Genomic DNA, 16,940 nt, shown 5'->3' with positions numbered 1-16,940 from the left:
TTGCTCTACTGAACATGGAGTCTAAAATGAAACAACCTGTAGCTGCTAAGGAAAATGTTATATAAACCATTCCTGACTTAATATCTGATGGTAGGATAGTCCAGGCTCTGCTGAAAGAGAATCTGCATGGTTTTTATTCTCTATAAAGCAGGGAAAGGTTATTTTAAAAAATCTGCAGTGTTGTGTGTAGTAAAGGAACTGCAATGTCATGACATAGCCTTAGCCTACCTGCTAGCGATGGTACACATTTTGAGCCATTTCTCCCTCTAGATGCTAATAATCGCAGTGGTGAAAAATGAATTACTGTGCCTCAAATTAACAGTAAATCAAATCAAGAATGTAACAAAAATGACATAACGTGAAAATTATGCAAAATGGGAATAAAGGAGTGACGGGGGAAAAACCCCGACTACAGTTGTAGGACAATTACAGGCTATACAGCGAACTGTGAAACACGCAGATTTCACTTGGTAAAATTATATTGCTCAGATTGTATTTATTACAGAATATTAGCACATTTCATCCTTCCGTTACATCGACGTGGTATAGGACCACGCAATGTAGGTTTAAAATCAAGATGCGAAAAAAAAAACTTCAAAACATCCAGCCCTCCTCTTTTAATACAACAGTATCGCTTTAGCGGTGCGGGCTGTCCCGCTCTTTTCGTCTGTTGTGTATTCACTCGGTGTCCATTATTTTCGCCGGTTTCATTTTCAGATTGCCGAGATTCGAAAAGAAATGAGCTGGTGTTGCATTTGTTTCAGCAATAGAGGGGGCGAAAGGGGCTTCGCCACAAGAAAATACATTTTGAAAGGACGTGAAGCGTCACGGCATTCTCTCGATCTTGTGCTCGACTGTTGATTTCTCCGCCTTGCGGCCGCAAAGGGGCCTTTTAATTCCGGAAGTTAAACCGCGGAATCTCTTCTTTCTGCGGCGAAGGTGGAGGAGGGAGACGTGAGTTGTAAACGAAACATCCACTAAAAAACTTTATAGTTACGTTTTTTTTGTGTTTTGGGTATAGATATATCACTTGTAAGTAAAACTGCACGCGTCATTATAGTAACAATATTACTGTGTTTTCTTGTTCGAGGATATTATGCTATACGGTACATAGACTGTAAAAAAGCGCCTTGGCCTGCTTTGGGGCCTTTTGGTTTGGTCGGCTTTTCGCATTCCAATATGTGAGGTTTGTGAAGGTTTTATTATGTGTTTGCAACGTAAGAGTGTTGTGCATATTGCTAACTGAGAGAATCCTGTCAAGATGAGAAACATTGCCAATTAAATATCGCAAACGCGTGGTGTGAGATCTAGACCTTTCGATTGTGTGATGTCTGCTAATGATCCACATACGCAGATCATCAGTAAAAGGTTAATTTTCAGCTTTTACTTCTGTAACTATATAACTTGGGGTTAGTTATGAGTCGTACGAAATTTGCGCGCAGCAAGTCGCATTATGCGTCTGAAATCCTAAAACAGATTTTGTTTTGTTACGAAAAAGCTGAAGTTAATGTTTCTAAGAATTGAGGTATTGCTTATTTTTTAGGAGGGTGTATTAAAACTAAGGACTACTGCGTCCAAATTATTAGGTGGAGTGCTAGACTTGCAATACTGCAAGACGTCTGTTTGAGAGTATGAAATGACTTAGTTTAAATTACTTTTAAATAAAACATGAATTTAAAGATGTAATATTTAATTGATGTAAACCATTTACGGTTATTTAAATTCTAGCATTCTATAATTGCACTGCTTATAACATGTTTGTTTGACACTGGACCTAGGCTTTTACTAGTTCTTTGTTGAGACCTGCGATTACAAGTTCATTGCGTGTAAAGATAGACTGCAGGGATGTTCTCCCGTTAAAATGAAGGCGTGGTGGCGTATTTAGTTTTGAAGTAGTATAGGGTTGAGGCTTTTTTCCGCATCTTCGTGAGGCTTTTATTGCATCTTCATTTATTTCATGCAAAAAACAAACGGGATAGGTAAGATAAAGTTCTGGAGCGTAGTGTGCGTTCGTTTTGAATAGCTGTGCCGTTTCCACATTTGTGAAAACTTGTAGCACAAACATTGTGAATTTGGAAAGAAAAGGGTCTAAAAGCTTTCCTAAATGAACGTTTTCTGTTCGTTTTGCTATTGTTTTTGCTTAAAGAACAGCTATGGAAAGAGGGGGGTCTTTAATGGCCGCCCATCAGGGAATTAGGTTTTCTGGAGCGAAATGGCAGATCAATTAGTCTTTCGCCTTGCTTTTCAGGGGTATGCTTTCAGCTTTAGTGAATTTGGTTGGGGGGAGGGGTGTCGTTCTTTATGTTGAACACTTCACTTGTTAGCTGACTGTCCAGCACTTTCTTTGTCCTTTATGGTGGCATTCTGTGTGATTCATTCCATTTGGGCTCTGGGAAAGCTGTATTTAGCTACACCTTTTGGGCACTTTAAATATTACACTCAGAATTTATAAACCCTAGTCGGATATGTCTGCTTTTTTATTGCCTGTAAGATTTCTTTGGTGAAACCCTCTTTGCTTTTATAGTCATATCCTTGGCTTGCAGAATCTATGAGGACTGCTCGTCTATGCCATTAGATTATATAAATATATAGTGTTCTGTGATATGTTCATCTTTCTAATGATTGCTACCAAAAAAATTGGTGCCCTTATCTTGGCTAAACACAGTTTTAATCTGAATGTCACTTAGTCTCATTCTGGGCTTAATGCTGATTCCTCGTTTTACAAGATCTACACCCGTCTGTGAGCCCTGACACCTGCAAACAATAGCTACCCGCAACCACTTCTCACATTCGTTATTACCTTTCATGTGCTCTTGGCAGCTATGGCTTTTATTAAAAAGCTGAAATCTTTCAAAATGTCTGCTAATGCCTATTTTCCCCATGTTTGACCATTGACAAGTTGTTTGACCTATACATTCTTTGCAGATTTGCAGTGTCATGGTGTTAAACTGCATTACCTGAGGTTATTGCCCTCTTTTGAGGAGCATTTTTTAAAATATATTGGTGTTCAAAGCACGTTTCAGCATAACAGATACTAGGGTCCTAATCCTTTCTGATTGTGTTTCTGCAGAGCATTTTGATACCATCAGAGAAGAGGAGTACTCCGGTCGCTCAGTTCACTTGTCCTTTTATGCCTTTGACTTCCACTTACAGACTTTTTTTTCCTGGAGACTTGTTAGTCTGTGGCTTTGTTTTCTCTGTGCTACTGAGCTAAAATACAGCTTTGTCTGGCAATGTCCCAGAAGACCCCATCTAACAGTGTTCATAAGGGCTTTACTGCAGGACGAGGTCTCCTTGCTGCTGCAGAGTCTCTGAATTTCAGCATGAGTGACCAGCGTTCCCATGACTTCTACCCTCCATCGTCAAGGCCCTCTAATAGCATGACATCTCCTTTAAGGGCTGAGGGCCGAGGCCAGGATTCTTACCCTTCGCTACGCACTGGAAATGTTGACAATGCTATGAAGCTCTTTGCTAGTCTTGGTCTTTCACCCAAAGACCTGGATATACTGGCACAGATTCCTGAAGATAACATCAGTGTGGAAACGTTGCCGCGTCTTATAATGCAGCTTAAGGCCAGAAAAGGTGAAGGGAGTCGCCGTATGAATGACCCTAGAGATCTTCCACCCCTCTTACCGGATCCCCCCTACCGGGCTTCCAGGGATGACTGGAATGACGTCAGGCATGCTAGGCCTGCCAGTTCTGTCGGAGAATCTTCTGGCCGCAGTCAAGCAGTTGACTTTAGTTACGGCCACACGCAGGAGGGGCAGTCCAGAAGCTTTGAGAGAATAGGCTATTCCGAGGGAGGCAGCAGAGATCGCCGTTATTCTGAGCTTTCCCAGAATCGCTATGGTTCCGACAATCAGCAAATGGGCACGTCTCTGGGATCCGAAAGCCTGTTTATGCAGAGGAGGACAGGGTCCCCCTCTCCTGGCAAAGTTCAGGATTTCCATGGAGTCATGCCCCGGTTGTTCCCTCATGTGTGCTCACTTTGTGATTTTGATGTGCATTCTAGCATGGTGAGTATTCTTTTTACATGTAAAATGCACACCTTATCTTACCAAAACACTATTTCTCTTGTTTGTGTACCTTTACCAGATGGTAATAGTTGCAGATCTTTGCAGTTAAACCTGAAATTGGAACCTTAATTTGTGAAAGGGTTTTTTTTAACCATGAAAATCCTGGAACTGCATCTGGAAATCTGGAATTAAGTACTTAATTGTGCCTTTCTTTCCTGTTGTATCAATGGAAATCAAGCTGCCTTGGTCGTATCAGTGGGGAAACAAATTGTTGCATCTGACCTGCAAAAATGCATTTCGATACACAAGGATATTGTGAAGAACAACAAGGGCTCTTCTTTAAATGTGAATTTGGGTATGAAAGTAGCTTTGGTGTGCATTGTTCTTTCATATAGATGGTTAAAACCCAGAAGCTAAAAAAATCAATTCTTCCTTGCAAATGTAGTGCATATCACAAAGTTCTTGTTTAACATTTTGATCAATGACTCTGGCATCTTACATTTATTTTTGAAACAATAGGGAATCATAAAAGTCCTTTAACTTTCTTAATTTCACAGTTAGTTCAATGTGGAGCCTGTTGGTGGTTCTCCTTGTAAAGTTGCTGTTCAGAGACCAGACTTTGAGCCCAGATCTTGCTGGACCAAGTTTGCACTATTTGCTGGTCCCATAGCAATGCACAGAATTGGCTCAGTTCCTCCAGGTTTGGGTGGGCTTGTGCCGGTCTGGGTCTTTCTTACACCACAAACCCTGCTCTGGTTTGCCAGGAGCTCGTGAACTTGGGAGAGCTGCATCCCTCCTCCAGTTGATGCTACCTCTCCTGTAGGTGCTATGGGATTCACTCTCTGGAGAAGAACTGGGTGGCTCTGACTTTATTTCAGAGGAAAACATACAGGGACCCCATCCTTTCTACGAGGGCCTACTGCTCCCTACAGCAGTCGGCTGGATTGACTAACAGTAACTGATTTTTAACTTGGCTGTGAAAGGAAAGGGAAAATGGCCATGTGTTTAACTTCTATGTCTTTGGCTAGTCTTCCCTTCTCCATGTGCAGAGTAGGGTCATTTTTCAGATGGAGGCGTTTTATGGAAAGGCTTTATTTTGTTCTCATAAGTGCTTATTTTTTATGCAGGAGTGGACTCAGCACATTAACGGGCTACGACATGCAGAGTGTCGTCGACTCCTCCTTCAAGTGTAAGTGAATTTGTTGGATGGGTCGTCACTGCATTGATGTTTTTGTTGAGAGGAATTCCAAAGATGTAACACTGAAATGTTCTTGTTTTGGCTAAACTGTGTGGGGTGCTTTTTTATTGTAAATTTATCATTCAGAATGACACTACTAATCTTTTAATATCTCACAGGTATCCAGACTGGGATCCTCAAAGTCTGGCAAACAGAGTGTGAGTACCAAGTTCTATGAAAGATTCGTCACTATGGCTGGGACAGTAGTGTTTTTTAATCTGTTAAAATTCACCATGCGCTGTAAATAAGTTGTACTCCGTAATCACAACTTAATATGTAAGGCATTGTATATGCAAAACAGGGGAACCTTATTAGGAAGAAATGTAGAATAGTAGCAAATAGACTGCACTGTCCTAAATGGACATTGCAAAAGGGGAATGTAGTAGGTTGTAAATTGCTGCTGCCTTATTTAGGAGTGGACAAATGGTTTAAGTGACTGATTTGCTCAAGTTGTAGTAAGCAGAATACGTATTTAAAGTGAAAGTAAACCGAAACAGTAGCTCCTGAGTCAGCAGGCGACTATCTGATTTGTGCTGGTTCTTGAAAAAATGCTGCAACTATACCTCTTTATATTCACAATGGTGGGCTAAAGTGCCTATGTGTGCTGAATGTGGAGTCCAGAAGCTGTCAGCACATTTCTGGACAGCCAGCAGATCCACCAGAGTAAATCATACCAAATGGATGGCCTTGTTTATCAACAGTGATTAGACGGTAGAATGCATCTGTGAATTGAAAGCGCCTCAGCTTTAATTACTTGTTGTAGACCGAATTTGTTTTGTGACTAGCTATCATTATCAGTAACCCTCTTACCCTCTCTCTTAATGTCTTCTTAGTAGAAACCTCATGGAAGCAGGTGATTTTTGCAGAGGCTACATTTTAGCTTTTAAATTGATAAGATCTAAGAAGATCATAACGTTAACCCCCCAGATTAAGGTAAAACCAATGCTTAATCTGACAGCGTGTAAGATTGTGACATTCATTCTTTCCTACAGGCCAGATGCCCTCCTGCTGGAAACAACCAATCGAGCAGAAGGGATTCTGGGTCCCGCACCCCTTGTTCCTGGGCTTCAGAGAGGCGGGCTGACCTCCACCTGGACTCCAGGTAACATCACAAATACTGCAGTGTTGATATTTCGTATGTCGTTATTGCAGACTTCAAGATGTGTGCAGGACTTGTGATGCAGTTTAATAGGGTGTAATATTAGAGCAGTAATTGCCATTTATGCCACAGACAATGCACAGGCTTAATGATCTTGTGCATGTTTGCCATGGGAAAAGGTACATTTGTTCTGAAAGGCCTTTACAGTGAGTAATTCCTTCTGAAATATATAAATATTGTTCTTTTTTGGTAATATGGGTATAAATCAGCTATTGCTTCATGTCTTTCTCATTTTTATTTCCTTTGTAAGGCAATCTACTTTCAGGCCAAGGTGATGCAGCCTTTCCTTCAAAGCCAAAGGTAATCCTGTTCTGTAACTGAGATATTTACTAAAGCATTCAGATAAAATATTTACTAACCCATTTATATTTAGCAATGCATTAACAAGAGCATTGGATTTATGCATGTATTTTAAGTAAATATTTTGATCATAAAACTAATATTCAGTGGTTCAGATTCTGATAGTTCTGAAAGTCTAGAGAAATTTGAAAATTGGGCAGGACAGGCTTAACCCTAATAAAGTTTTATATTTGTTTTAAATATGAGCTTAAGTCTATTGCAAAGGAGTAACACTAAAACAGCTGTGATTCAGAGTTATTCAGTGTGCTGTATCCTTTCTAATGTCTTTCAAAAGTATTCCAAGCACCAGCACCTGAAAACCTTAGGGGGAAGTTGGTATATTTGTCCAATTCAGTTGACTGGGACCTCATAAAATGAAATTAAAATTTGCTGACATTCCAGCTCATCAGAAGCGGAATTGTATGCTCTTGTCACAGGCTGTTGTAGTGATCTCGAAGTAATGAAAGCTGTCTTTCTACCAGATAAGAACCAAAGTGGTGGTTGCAAAGTTTGACAGAGGGGTAGTTACCCTGAGTGGTTTGAAGTCACTGATCCAGCCATTTGGAACGTTATGTCAACATCTAGTACTGCAGAATAAGGTAAACACAATTTTGAATTTACAGTCATTTTTTGGTAATAAGTTTAACATAACAGGCCATATGGCTTTATGATTTAACATTTAAAAAGATGTTTTGTATATGAATTGGGGAAAATTGGAAAAAATGAAAATATCCTCTGTTTTTATGATTTAGGCGTTCTTGGAAATGTTAACGCATGAAGAGGCAGCAGCTGTGGTGAATTTTTACCAACAGAAACCAGCTGTGATCCATGGGAAAAAAATCACTTTATATTTGTCTCCAGAGATCTACACTATTAATGTAAGTTTATCTAAGCTTTGTTTTGAGCTGAGCTCAAGATTTAACGATGGGTTTTCTAGTCATAATTAAATTGTTTGTTTACCATTTTTTACTTTTTGTTAAAAGTCAATTGTTTTCACACTACTAAGATTAATTTAAAAAAGTTGATTCTTAAAGATATTTAGTACGTCAGTCATTTACCCCTACTTGTTTCATGGGCAATGTTAATTGAAAGACTCAACGTTTTCTGATCTCCCAACAGAAACGCAGAAGTGGAGAAAGCAGAGAGAGTCAAGTGGTGTATTTCTGTAACTTGCCAAAAGTGAAAGAGAAGAAGACTGAATTGTTGGCTGCAGCCAACCGCTTCGGAGTTGTGGAGAAGTACCTGTTTTTGAATGAGCAGGTATGCAACAGTTTTTTTTATGTTCACTTTGCTTTTGAGTTTTCTAAAGAAAATAACAGTTCGATTTCTTTTTTCCTCCTTTAGGCATTTGTGCAAATGAAAGACCCTGAAGACGCAAAGATGATGGTGAAATACTATACTTTACACCCTCTTCACATCAGAGGCCGAACTATCAGACTGAACATCTGTACAAAGTACAAGACCCTCACGTAAGGCCATTGCATCTGTATTTTGTTTGCAAAGAAAAATCTGCACGTTTGTTATTTTATGTACCATATAGTTCATGCATTGCTTATATGACACTTCTGTATCTTGGTACACTCCTTCAGGAAGTTCTGCCAGTGGTACTTCAGATGTTCTGCAATGCCATTAACTAACACTAAAACTCTTACACTGCAAATATTTACAATCTGAGAAACAGTTTGAAATAGGAAATTGGACTCATCTGTGAAGAGTATGAAGTTGGTATGCCACATTAAATTGTGGCATATGTAAATAGTGTCTCAATAACTTCTGACTCTTTCCAGATCAGACCAGCTTTTCACTGTATATTGACCCATGGTGATACCTAACTTAGACGCAAAGCTTGCTTGTGCTGACAGTTGTTGTATAGTAGAAATGTACATTTTTAGCCATTTGTATATGTAGTATTCACTTTTGTGACAATTTTTCATGTAATCATTGTAACTTTCAGAATCACTTTTCAAGATTACACCACAACAAAAATAATAATCAATACCCTGGGTCAAAAAAAGAATCAGTTTGAGAATGAAGGTTAGTTTTGTTTAGGCTGTTTGCTTCAAGGAGAGTGATGCACACTTGATCTATCACCGTCTTCCTTCCTGCAAACAAAGGAGTGAAAACATTTCTAGCCAGTTAACAAATGTACCCTGTCCCGTCTATAACCTGATTATCTGATCTTTTAGGTCACACTCTGTCCTTGGCATAAGTCTGTCCAGAGCATTGCAGATTTCACTTTTGTGTTTCAGAGTGAATCCTTCCAAGAGTACTTCAGGGAAGCTGGAGAGAAGCAGCAGCAGCAGCACAGGGAGCAAAGACCTGTGTAAAAAGCCACAATCCACAACCAAGGAGAAGACCTCCAGAGATAAAGCTGCTTCTGCTGGAAAAAAGAAAGAGGAGCATGAAGCCAAACCCGAGGAAAATTCTGGAGACGAAGGGTCTGGGGTGATGGCAAGGGAAGGGGGTGCAGAGGGGATTGAGGTAGAAGAGGGAATGGAGGAAGACTCAGAGGAACTAGCTCAGGCCTTGGAGATGTCTGAAAGCCAAGAGGAGGAGCAGGAATCGGACACTTTGGTCCAAGAAGAACCAAACAAGGAGCCTACGGCAGAATTTGAAATCAAACCAGAAGAGCCAGAGGCCGCGCCCCTGGACGTTTCTGAAACAACGGAGCCGGCTGAAAACGAGGAGCCCCAGGAGCCTGCTGAGGTGAACGTGCTACCGGAGAAACCCACTGAAGGTTTGGAGGTTCCAGCAGAGGTAGTTCCAGAAGAGATGGGGGAGAGTGCAGAGGTACCAACAGAAGAGAGAGACAATGAAGAGGTAAGGCAATGTGTGACATAAACGGTTCTTGACCATGTTTCATTTTTGATTGTGGAAAAAGAATCACTTCAAGAGAAGAGTCTTCAAAAGACTCCATTTGTTTGTTGAAATAGTACATATTATGATTCCAGGAAGGGTTTCTGGAGCAGGATTTCCCAGAGAACATGGAGGATTTTGTTACTTTGGATGAGTTTGCAGATGAAGATTCGGCAGATCTTTCACAGCTTGTGTCAGAAACCGAAATGGACACCTCAAGTAAGTTTAGTTTCGGCCATTTCACCATTACTTTATTAATGTATTGCCATGTGCCTATTTCCAAATACCAAGTGATCCCTTCTTTAATAAACCTCAAATTGATTTAAAGGAACCTTCATCCAGTGAACCATTTTGGCACTAGAATGCTATTCTAGGAAATGGAAATTGGTGAATAGATTTTCTGCATATCTCTTGCTAAGTTTTATCTTTTGAAATTTTGAGTTGGCTTTCACTGAAATGAACTGCCTTTACACTTATTTATGCTGGACTTTTGTATTTTATTTTACCCATTCGTAGACAAGTCTCCTTGTTGCATACTTAAGTGTTCAATAACTTTTTTTTTTCCTTTGTAGGAGATTCAAAGAGAGAATCCCAGGTGTGTATCTTTTTTTTTCTCAGACAGCAGGTCACAATGCAATACAAAAGAATAAAAAAAACATAGTGGTTTGTAAATACACTTTTAATTATCTCTGTGGAGCTAACTAGAGTGGATTTAAAACGTCTTCAAATACTCAAGGTAATGTAACTGGCTAGCAGCAGCATTCCCTAAGTGGTGGCACACAATTGGCAGTGGGCTGCCTCAACTGGATTAATCTTTGTATGTTACCAGGTCTGCGGTGGTGTTGTGAAAGGTCAGTTGGTCAATGGTTGTGCAGGTTGGAAGAGCATGTCTGGCCTTTGTCATTCAGTGTCATTGCTGTCAGATAAAGAATTCCAATGATTCCAAATTGTATGGGTTTAAATGATAAATGCACAAGTTCCACATTCTTTCTGTAATGCTATCAAGAAATGTACATGTTCCATAGAAAATCCAACTTTTGGTAGAAGCTAGTGCATGCAATGAAAGTGAATGTTCATTGATTTAATCATGAATAAAAGTTTAATAATGAAACTGTCTCGATCTCCCTCTTGGCAGGAAGGGAAAGTTGTTAATGTTAGAGGATTTAAAAGAGGTTACAACTTCCTAACCGATATCCTGAAACTTGCCAAGCCTTTTGGGAAAGTTGTACAACATCTGGTACTGGACACCAGGCATGAGGTAGGGTTAAGAAAGATAAAGGACATGATCACAGTCATTTTGATTTTACCTTCCATCGTAAATTTACCACTTTTTTTAGAGAAGGTTTCTGAGGCTTGCATCACAAGACTTTGCTTTTGTAGTGCTGAAAACATTTTGAACCTTTCTGCCTTGATCAGCTGTTTTTTTTTCTGTATGAAACAGGCGTTTTTGGAAATGGCAACACCTGAGGAGGCAAAAGCAATGGTCGAATTCTACAATACAAATGTCACGGCAATGGTGTGTGGAAAACCTGTGAATATACACCTCTCACACACCTATAAGACCATACAGGTATGTTCAGCGTGATGCAAAATAACATTTTAAACAATAGAAGTACTTTGTTTTTGTAGCACAGAACGCCAATTTAAATAGCACTTGAGGTAGAGAACAGCTCTTTTTAGACATTATAGCCACAGAAGAACTATGTAATTTGTGTTGGTGCTTTTCAGTGGCATTTTTCCTAGAGGGCTTTAATCTAAACAGATGACAATGTATTATTTAACATGAAGATTTTTTCCCCTGTTGTACATATTCATTGTTCTACAAAATGCCAACTTAAATAACTAAAACCCTATTGTCGTCTTATCTCAGTTTCAGGAGAAAACAAGTGGAAGAGTCATCTATATTGGACAGATCCCCTGGTTTAGGTTCACAGATGCCTCACTTTTAAAACTTGCTCAGCCTTTTGGAACTGTGAAGCGGTATCTTATTAATCGCAACCGTAAAGAGGTATTTAAAAATTTAATATGTTAAACAGTTAAACTGTGGTTTTAATTTAAGTATCTGGTGTCATTAAGAAATACTTGGTAACAAATGTCTTAGCTTCCTGTTTCTGCATTTACACAACTGTATTAATTACCTTCAGCTTTGGGGTTTTACTAGTATCTGACTCATTCTCTTTCTACTTTTGGAACCATGATAAGAATCTGAAAAATTACAATCTGCATTTTGTGTACTCTCAATAGACAAATTTCCAGCATAAATAGTAGAAACATTTTTCACATTGTGTATAGGGTTCCGTATTTTTAGGGATTGTGTAACCCATCATTGCATTAAAAATAATTGTAAAATGAGATGAGCTACTTGTCATTTAACATCTTCTGAGTCGCTTTCAGATTTAACCTTATCAATCTTTCAGTAAGGGTAGAGTTTCCAGCTAATCACTGTTCCCAGAGCACAAAACAGAGATCCCAACAATTATGTTTAACACATGAATTTCAAGTATACAGTAGTTAAACTGTTGTTTGAAATATTGGCAGTTGTTTGTGTTAATCAACCACATTACTCAAAGACCACTAGGGGGTCATTTTTTAATAAAGGTTTAATTTTTTAGTGTAAGTTGCATTGTAAATTAGGGTAAGGTAATTTTTAGTCTATAGGAATCAATCACAAGAATTTCACAGAATTCCTAGTTTAAATTGATCCTTGTAAAGTTATACTAATATGAGATTTTACAAATCATTTTGTTTCTTCTTAGTGTTTCATTGAAATGGCAGAACCTGAACAGGCAGAGAAAATGGCACAGGCTTACAAAGACAACCCACCTAAATTTGGAGGCAAATGGCTGACTGTGTATGTGAGCAAAAAATATAAAACACTTCGAGGGTAGGTATTTGTTTTTCCCGTTCTCTACTCTTAACTGCTTTTAAATTAATTGTAGTTATAATCACACTTAGAGGTACCTGAGGTATTGGGCATGTGTTATCTTTATCAGAGAAGCCTTTCACATTCTAGGGGTTAGATTGTAAAGGTGGTTAATACAGTTTCCTTCTCTGCACATTTGTGAATCTTACATTTGTTACAGTGGGGATGACATGCATACTGTGAGTTTAGTTTCACCCATGTGCTTTTCATTATTCAGCTCAACTCTCATGTACGACACTAGAAGAATGAGAGATGGTGACAGCTGTGCAGTTTCAGGTGTTCTTACTCACCATATCATAGTTTGCTCTTAAAACTGGTGTCCTTTTTTTTCCCCCCAGACGTAAGCCCTCTCCTTCCGACGCTGAAGAGGAAAGGAAACCCAAGAGAGAGCGGACGGAGAGCACCAAGAGTGAGGAGGATGCGCCCGGCAACTCGGAGTCTAAAGCCAAGGCTACAGAAGAGGGCCCCCCAGTGAAGAAGCTCTGCACTCGAGAGGAGAGAGGCTCGCCAGAGAAGCCGGACGGCAAAGAGCTGCAGGAGGAGTCTGCCACTAAGAGTGAGCAGGGAGATGCTGCGGATGTGAAGAGCAGCGACTCGGAAGAAAAGAGCAATGAATCTCCAGACACTGCAGAATGCCAGAAAAGTGCTGAAGAGGTGAGCAGATAGGATCGGATATTCCGTCCAAAGCAACAGGCTGCACTGGTGTAAGAGTCTGAGGATCGCTCTCTCTCTCGCTCCAGTTCCCTCCTTGTCCTCTTTCTATGCTGCTCTAGAAGTGATGAAGATTGTAAGCAGTCTTACAAACCAGTTAAGTATTGGATGTAAAAAATTCCCTTTGATCCTCACTTGACTGGCTTTGTAAGCTCAGCCGCAACAGTTCAGTTTCTATCCATTGTTTCAGATTTAAGAACTTCGAAATGTGAACTTCCATTTGCTTTGCAGACCACTGTAACAATACTTAAATATTTATGATCTATAAATGGTAGCATTTTTCTTGTTTTCTGTGATAGACCAACTGAGCTCTACAGGGATTCTGTAATAAATTCATGTCTTTCAGGAGCCCAGTAGTGATGATGCAGGTGGAGCTGCATCTTCCAATGGAGAGACTACCCAGGTCTGTGATAAAGAGGAGACTCCTCAGACTAAACCACGGCCTGAGAGTAAGCCAGAGCTGACACCTGTCCCTCTAGGGCCATACCAGCCCAACAATCCTGTAGGTAAGCGACTGCAGATGATTTTTTTTTTTTGGTTGATCCAGTAGCTTGGCCAATTTGTTTGATCCAGCTCCTGGATTAAAATGGTTTTATAAGACAGTAGGTTTTGTTTTACAGTTGGTTTTTGATCATTTTTCAGGTGTGGAGTATGTGAAGATGGGGTACTATTGCAGAGTCTGCTTCCTGTTCTACTCCAATGAGGAAACTGCAAAGAAAGTTCACTGCAGCAGCCCGTCTCATTATCAGAAACTGAAGGTATGTTTTTCAAGGTTGCGATTAGATCTGTGATTTATGCTGGCCCTGTTTAAAGTGGATTTGCTCAGAAAAACAGCAAATCACTAAAATACAAGAGCTGTGTCTTTCTGCAGGGTACCTCATTCAAGTGGTAGATTAAGTGGGTCCCCTCATATGTAAAGTGCCTTGAGCTCTTTTGAATTAAAAACACAGTAGAAATATAAATTATGTATGTTGATTGCATGACTTTATGAAGCCTTGTGGGTCCCAGTTTCCAGTCTTATTAATAAGGTTAATTGGCTTTTTTTAATTCACCAATCGTTATCTAATTCTGGTAACCCTTCCAGGCAGTCTTGCCAGAACTGAAAAGTCCTCCAGTTTAAGTACTCATTATGAATTGAATCAGTGTAAAATACACTTGCAGTCAGTTATGGGTCAGAAAAGTTAACTTTATACAAAGACTATGAAATACTGCAACAAGAATAGCCTGAAAGTGCTGTTTTGCAAATCTTAATTTAATTTTTTTTTATTTAATTAATTTTGTAATGGAATAACTCTGGGATTGTTAGCCCTTTTTTGTTTTAAGCAATATTTTCAGCAACTTTTATGTGACATGAACAATTAAGCTGCCAACAGGAACCCATCTATGTTTTCTGGTGTTTAGGTCTCAATGTGCACTAAGTCAAAGCATTTGGCCAATGTAAAGAACAAGTATATTTTATCTTTCTGGCCCTTATTATTATGATTAATACACTCTGATGAAGATAAATAATTACCTTCCTGAGCCAATTTGTTTTTTGTGTTTTTTTTTCAGAAACACCTGGATAAAGAGAGAGCCAATAATTCCCAATGAGATTTAAGTGTTAAAAATTGATCCTATTTTCAGCCTATAACATACTCAAGTTTGAAAGATCCATGCAAGAACAAAGTATTAGCTTTCTTGAGGAAAATTCCTATTTTATACATTGATTTCTTATGGTTGTAATAGTTTTAATGTTGCATGTGCTTAAAAGGATCCAGTTTTATTTTCATTTATTTTTTTGACAATTCCCCAGTGCATTGATACATTGGAAAAGATGCAATGTCCTAATTTGCTTAAAGAAAAACTGTAAACTTCTCTTTGGATTCTCAGTATACAAGTGGGAAAAGTATGGCATCTTTAAATGTTTCTTTTTTCAGGTTAGATTTTTATAATGTTTTCTCTCGTTATTTTCTTTTTCCATAGATTTGATCCATTTCTGTAAGCATCATAATAAATGCTTCAGTTGCACAGTGAAGTTTTGTCTGTGCTTCTCAGTGTGCATAAGTAGTTGATTTCTAATGTATTACAAACCACACGTTGTGTCAGAAGGGTCATTAATTTTTCTCAACACCATTGAGCAGTGATTTTAAAAAATAAACTACAGTGAAACTAAGAATTGATTGAGGTTTTGTTTCTGATTTAAATATATGCTAAAAATGTTGTTCTGTCAGATATGGTCAAGAAGTTAAATGGACTGCTACAAGGTATTACTTCTTAGCCATACAAATTACCTATGTATCATTAGACCATGTAAGATGAAATTGGTGATAATGCAAAAAGAAGACTTAAGTCTTCAGTAGGTAAACAATTTTCTACAATTTTAAACTGATTTATTGTGTCTTAAATCTAAGCAATACATTTATGGTCTGTAGTCTGAAAAATTCTACTGTATAAGGACTGTTTTGGAGTCAACCACAGGTAGTCCTCGATTTAAGACGGGGTTAGGTTCCGAAGACCCCATCATAAGTCGATTTCGTCGCAGTCGACGATCGCGTGTATCGCGATACTACACGAGCCATATGGATGCGTAAAGAAGTGACATGCATAAATGCTACATTGTGCAATACGCTTTTGTTATATTTTTTTGCCAGTTTTGCTCTTTACTCATGATAAAATACAATGTAGATATTATAAAATGAAATACACTAAAAGTAATCAATAACGAAAAATTATCAATAATGAAAAAAGTGCTGCCTTGCACTTGCCATTAATGTAGTCAGCTGAATGCACACTGGGCCCGAACACTTTTTTTTTTTTTTTTTTGCTTGCTAACCACCCAATCAATAACATGTGGCAGCATGGTGTCGCGCAGGCTGATGACGTCATCAATGTTGGACATTACGAGCAAACGCCGGGACACAAAACACGTACTGTACAGTAATACGATTAAGGGGATGGCTATCATAAGTTTGAGGGGTCGTAAGTCGCTTACATCATAAATCGAGGACTACCTTTATTATTCTTGGCATAGTTTAAAGTACAATAAAGCTCAGTTAAGAAAAACTGTTAGCAATGTTAAACTGATTTGTAAAAGCAAATCAAAATAGTCACTTGGGTGAAAATAAACATTTTAAAGAGAAACACCTATTTATGTCTATATCATTTCTGATGAATTGGAGAGAAGTTGCAATTCAGTATTCAATGAAACCATTGTTTCTTCCACATTGTGTTCCTTGACGGCAAGCTATGTCCGAAGTCCAAGAAACACATTAAAATAGTACTTGATTCCCTCCATAGGTTTGAGCTTCAGTCTTATCCTGTGAAATTGAGGACTGTTTGTGAAACCTCCAATTTATCTTCCCATTATTTTTCATGTACAAAAGCTTCTTCAGGTACTGGATTAGTGCTCTGGGTTTTTAAAAATTCCAGGCACTGAAGTTTTGTCGAATGGGTGGACCTTTAACAGCCCTTGGACTTGACAAATATGGAGGATCTTACAAAACTGATAATGGCCTCATGGACACAAAGATACCTGCCTAGCTCATGGATCAAACGTTGAGTTGTTCTAAAAAGGGAAATAGTTTAATTTTCCATGATTGTAAAGAGTTACTGGAGTTTCCGAAGAGCCAAGCAGGCTGCACAACACTGAAGAGGCACTCTATGGATTTTGCGAAAAAAACGGTTTTGAAAGGCCCACTTGCAGAAACCATGTGTACATAT

At 38.9% G+C, this 16,940-nt stretch overlaps 1 protein-coding gene across 3 annotated transcripts; it reads left to right on the top strand.

Annotated features, from left to right (window-relative positions):
• Positions 1-661: 661 nt before the first annotated feature.
• matr3l1.2 (matrin 3-like 1.2) lies at positions 662-16,361 on the top strand. 3 transcript variants are annotated; one of them, XM_088604549.1, is made up of 21 exons: positions 662-954; positions 3,071-4,016; positions 5,144-5,205; positions 5,373-5,411; positions 6,246-6,355; positions 6,663-6,712; positions 7,234-7,350; positions 7,504-7,629; positions 7,871-8,011; positions 8,096-8,220; positions 9,001-9,571; positions 9,703-9,826; positions 10,180-10,202; positions 10,743-10,865; positions 11,049-11,177; positions 11,478-11,615; positions 12,364-12,491; positions 12,869-13,184; positions 13,588-13,747; positions 13,884-13,999; positions 14,793-16,361. In XM_088604549.1, the coding sequence occupies exons 2-21, from the start codon at positions 3,234-3,236 to the stop codon at positions 14,829-14,831; spliced, it is 3,420 nt and encodes a 1,139-aa protein (XP_088460675.1). In that variant the 5' UTR covers positions 662-954; positions 3,071-3,233; the 3' UTR covers positions 14,832-16,361. The 3 variants fall into 3 exon arrangements, with proteins under 3 accessions (XP_088460675.1, XP_088460674.1, XP_088460676.1); XM_088604548.1 differs by having other exon boundaries at positions 662-1,032; XM_088604550.1 differs by lacking the exon at positions 662-954 and adding an exon at positions 1,047-1,186.
• Positions 16,362-16,940: the final 579 nt, after the last annotated feature.

This window comes from Lepisosteus platostomus, chromosome 13 (genome assembly GCF_059453375.1).
Source record: "Lepisosteus platostomus isolate fLepPlt1 chromosome 13, fLepPlt1.hap1, whole genome shotgun sequence".
NCBI lineage: Eukaryota > Metazoa > Chordata > Actinopteri > Semionotiformes > Lepisosteidae > Lepisosteus > Lepisosteus platostomus.
Note: the sequence above shows the minus strand (reverse complement) of the source record. Positions and strands in the feature narration are given on the sequence as shown.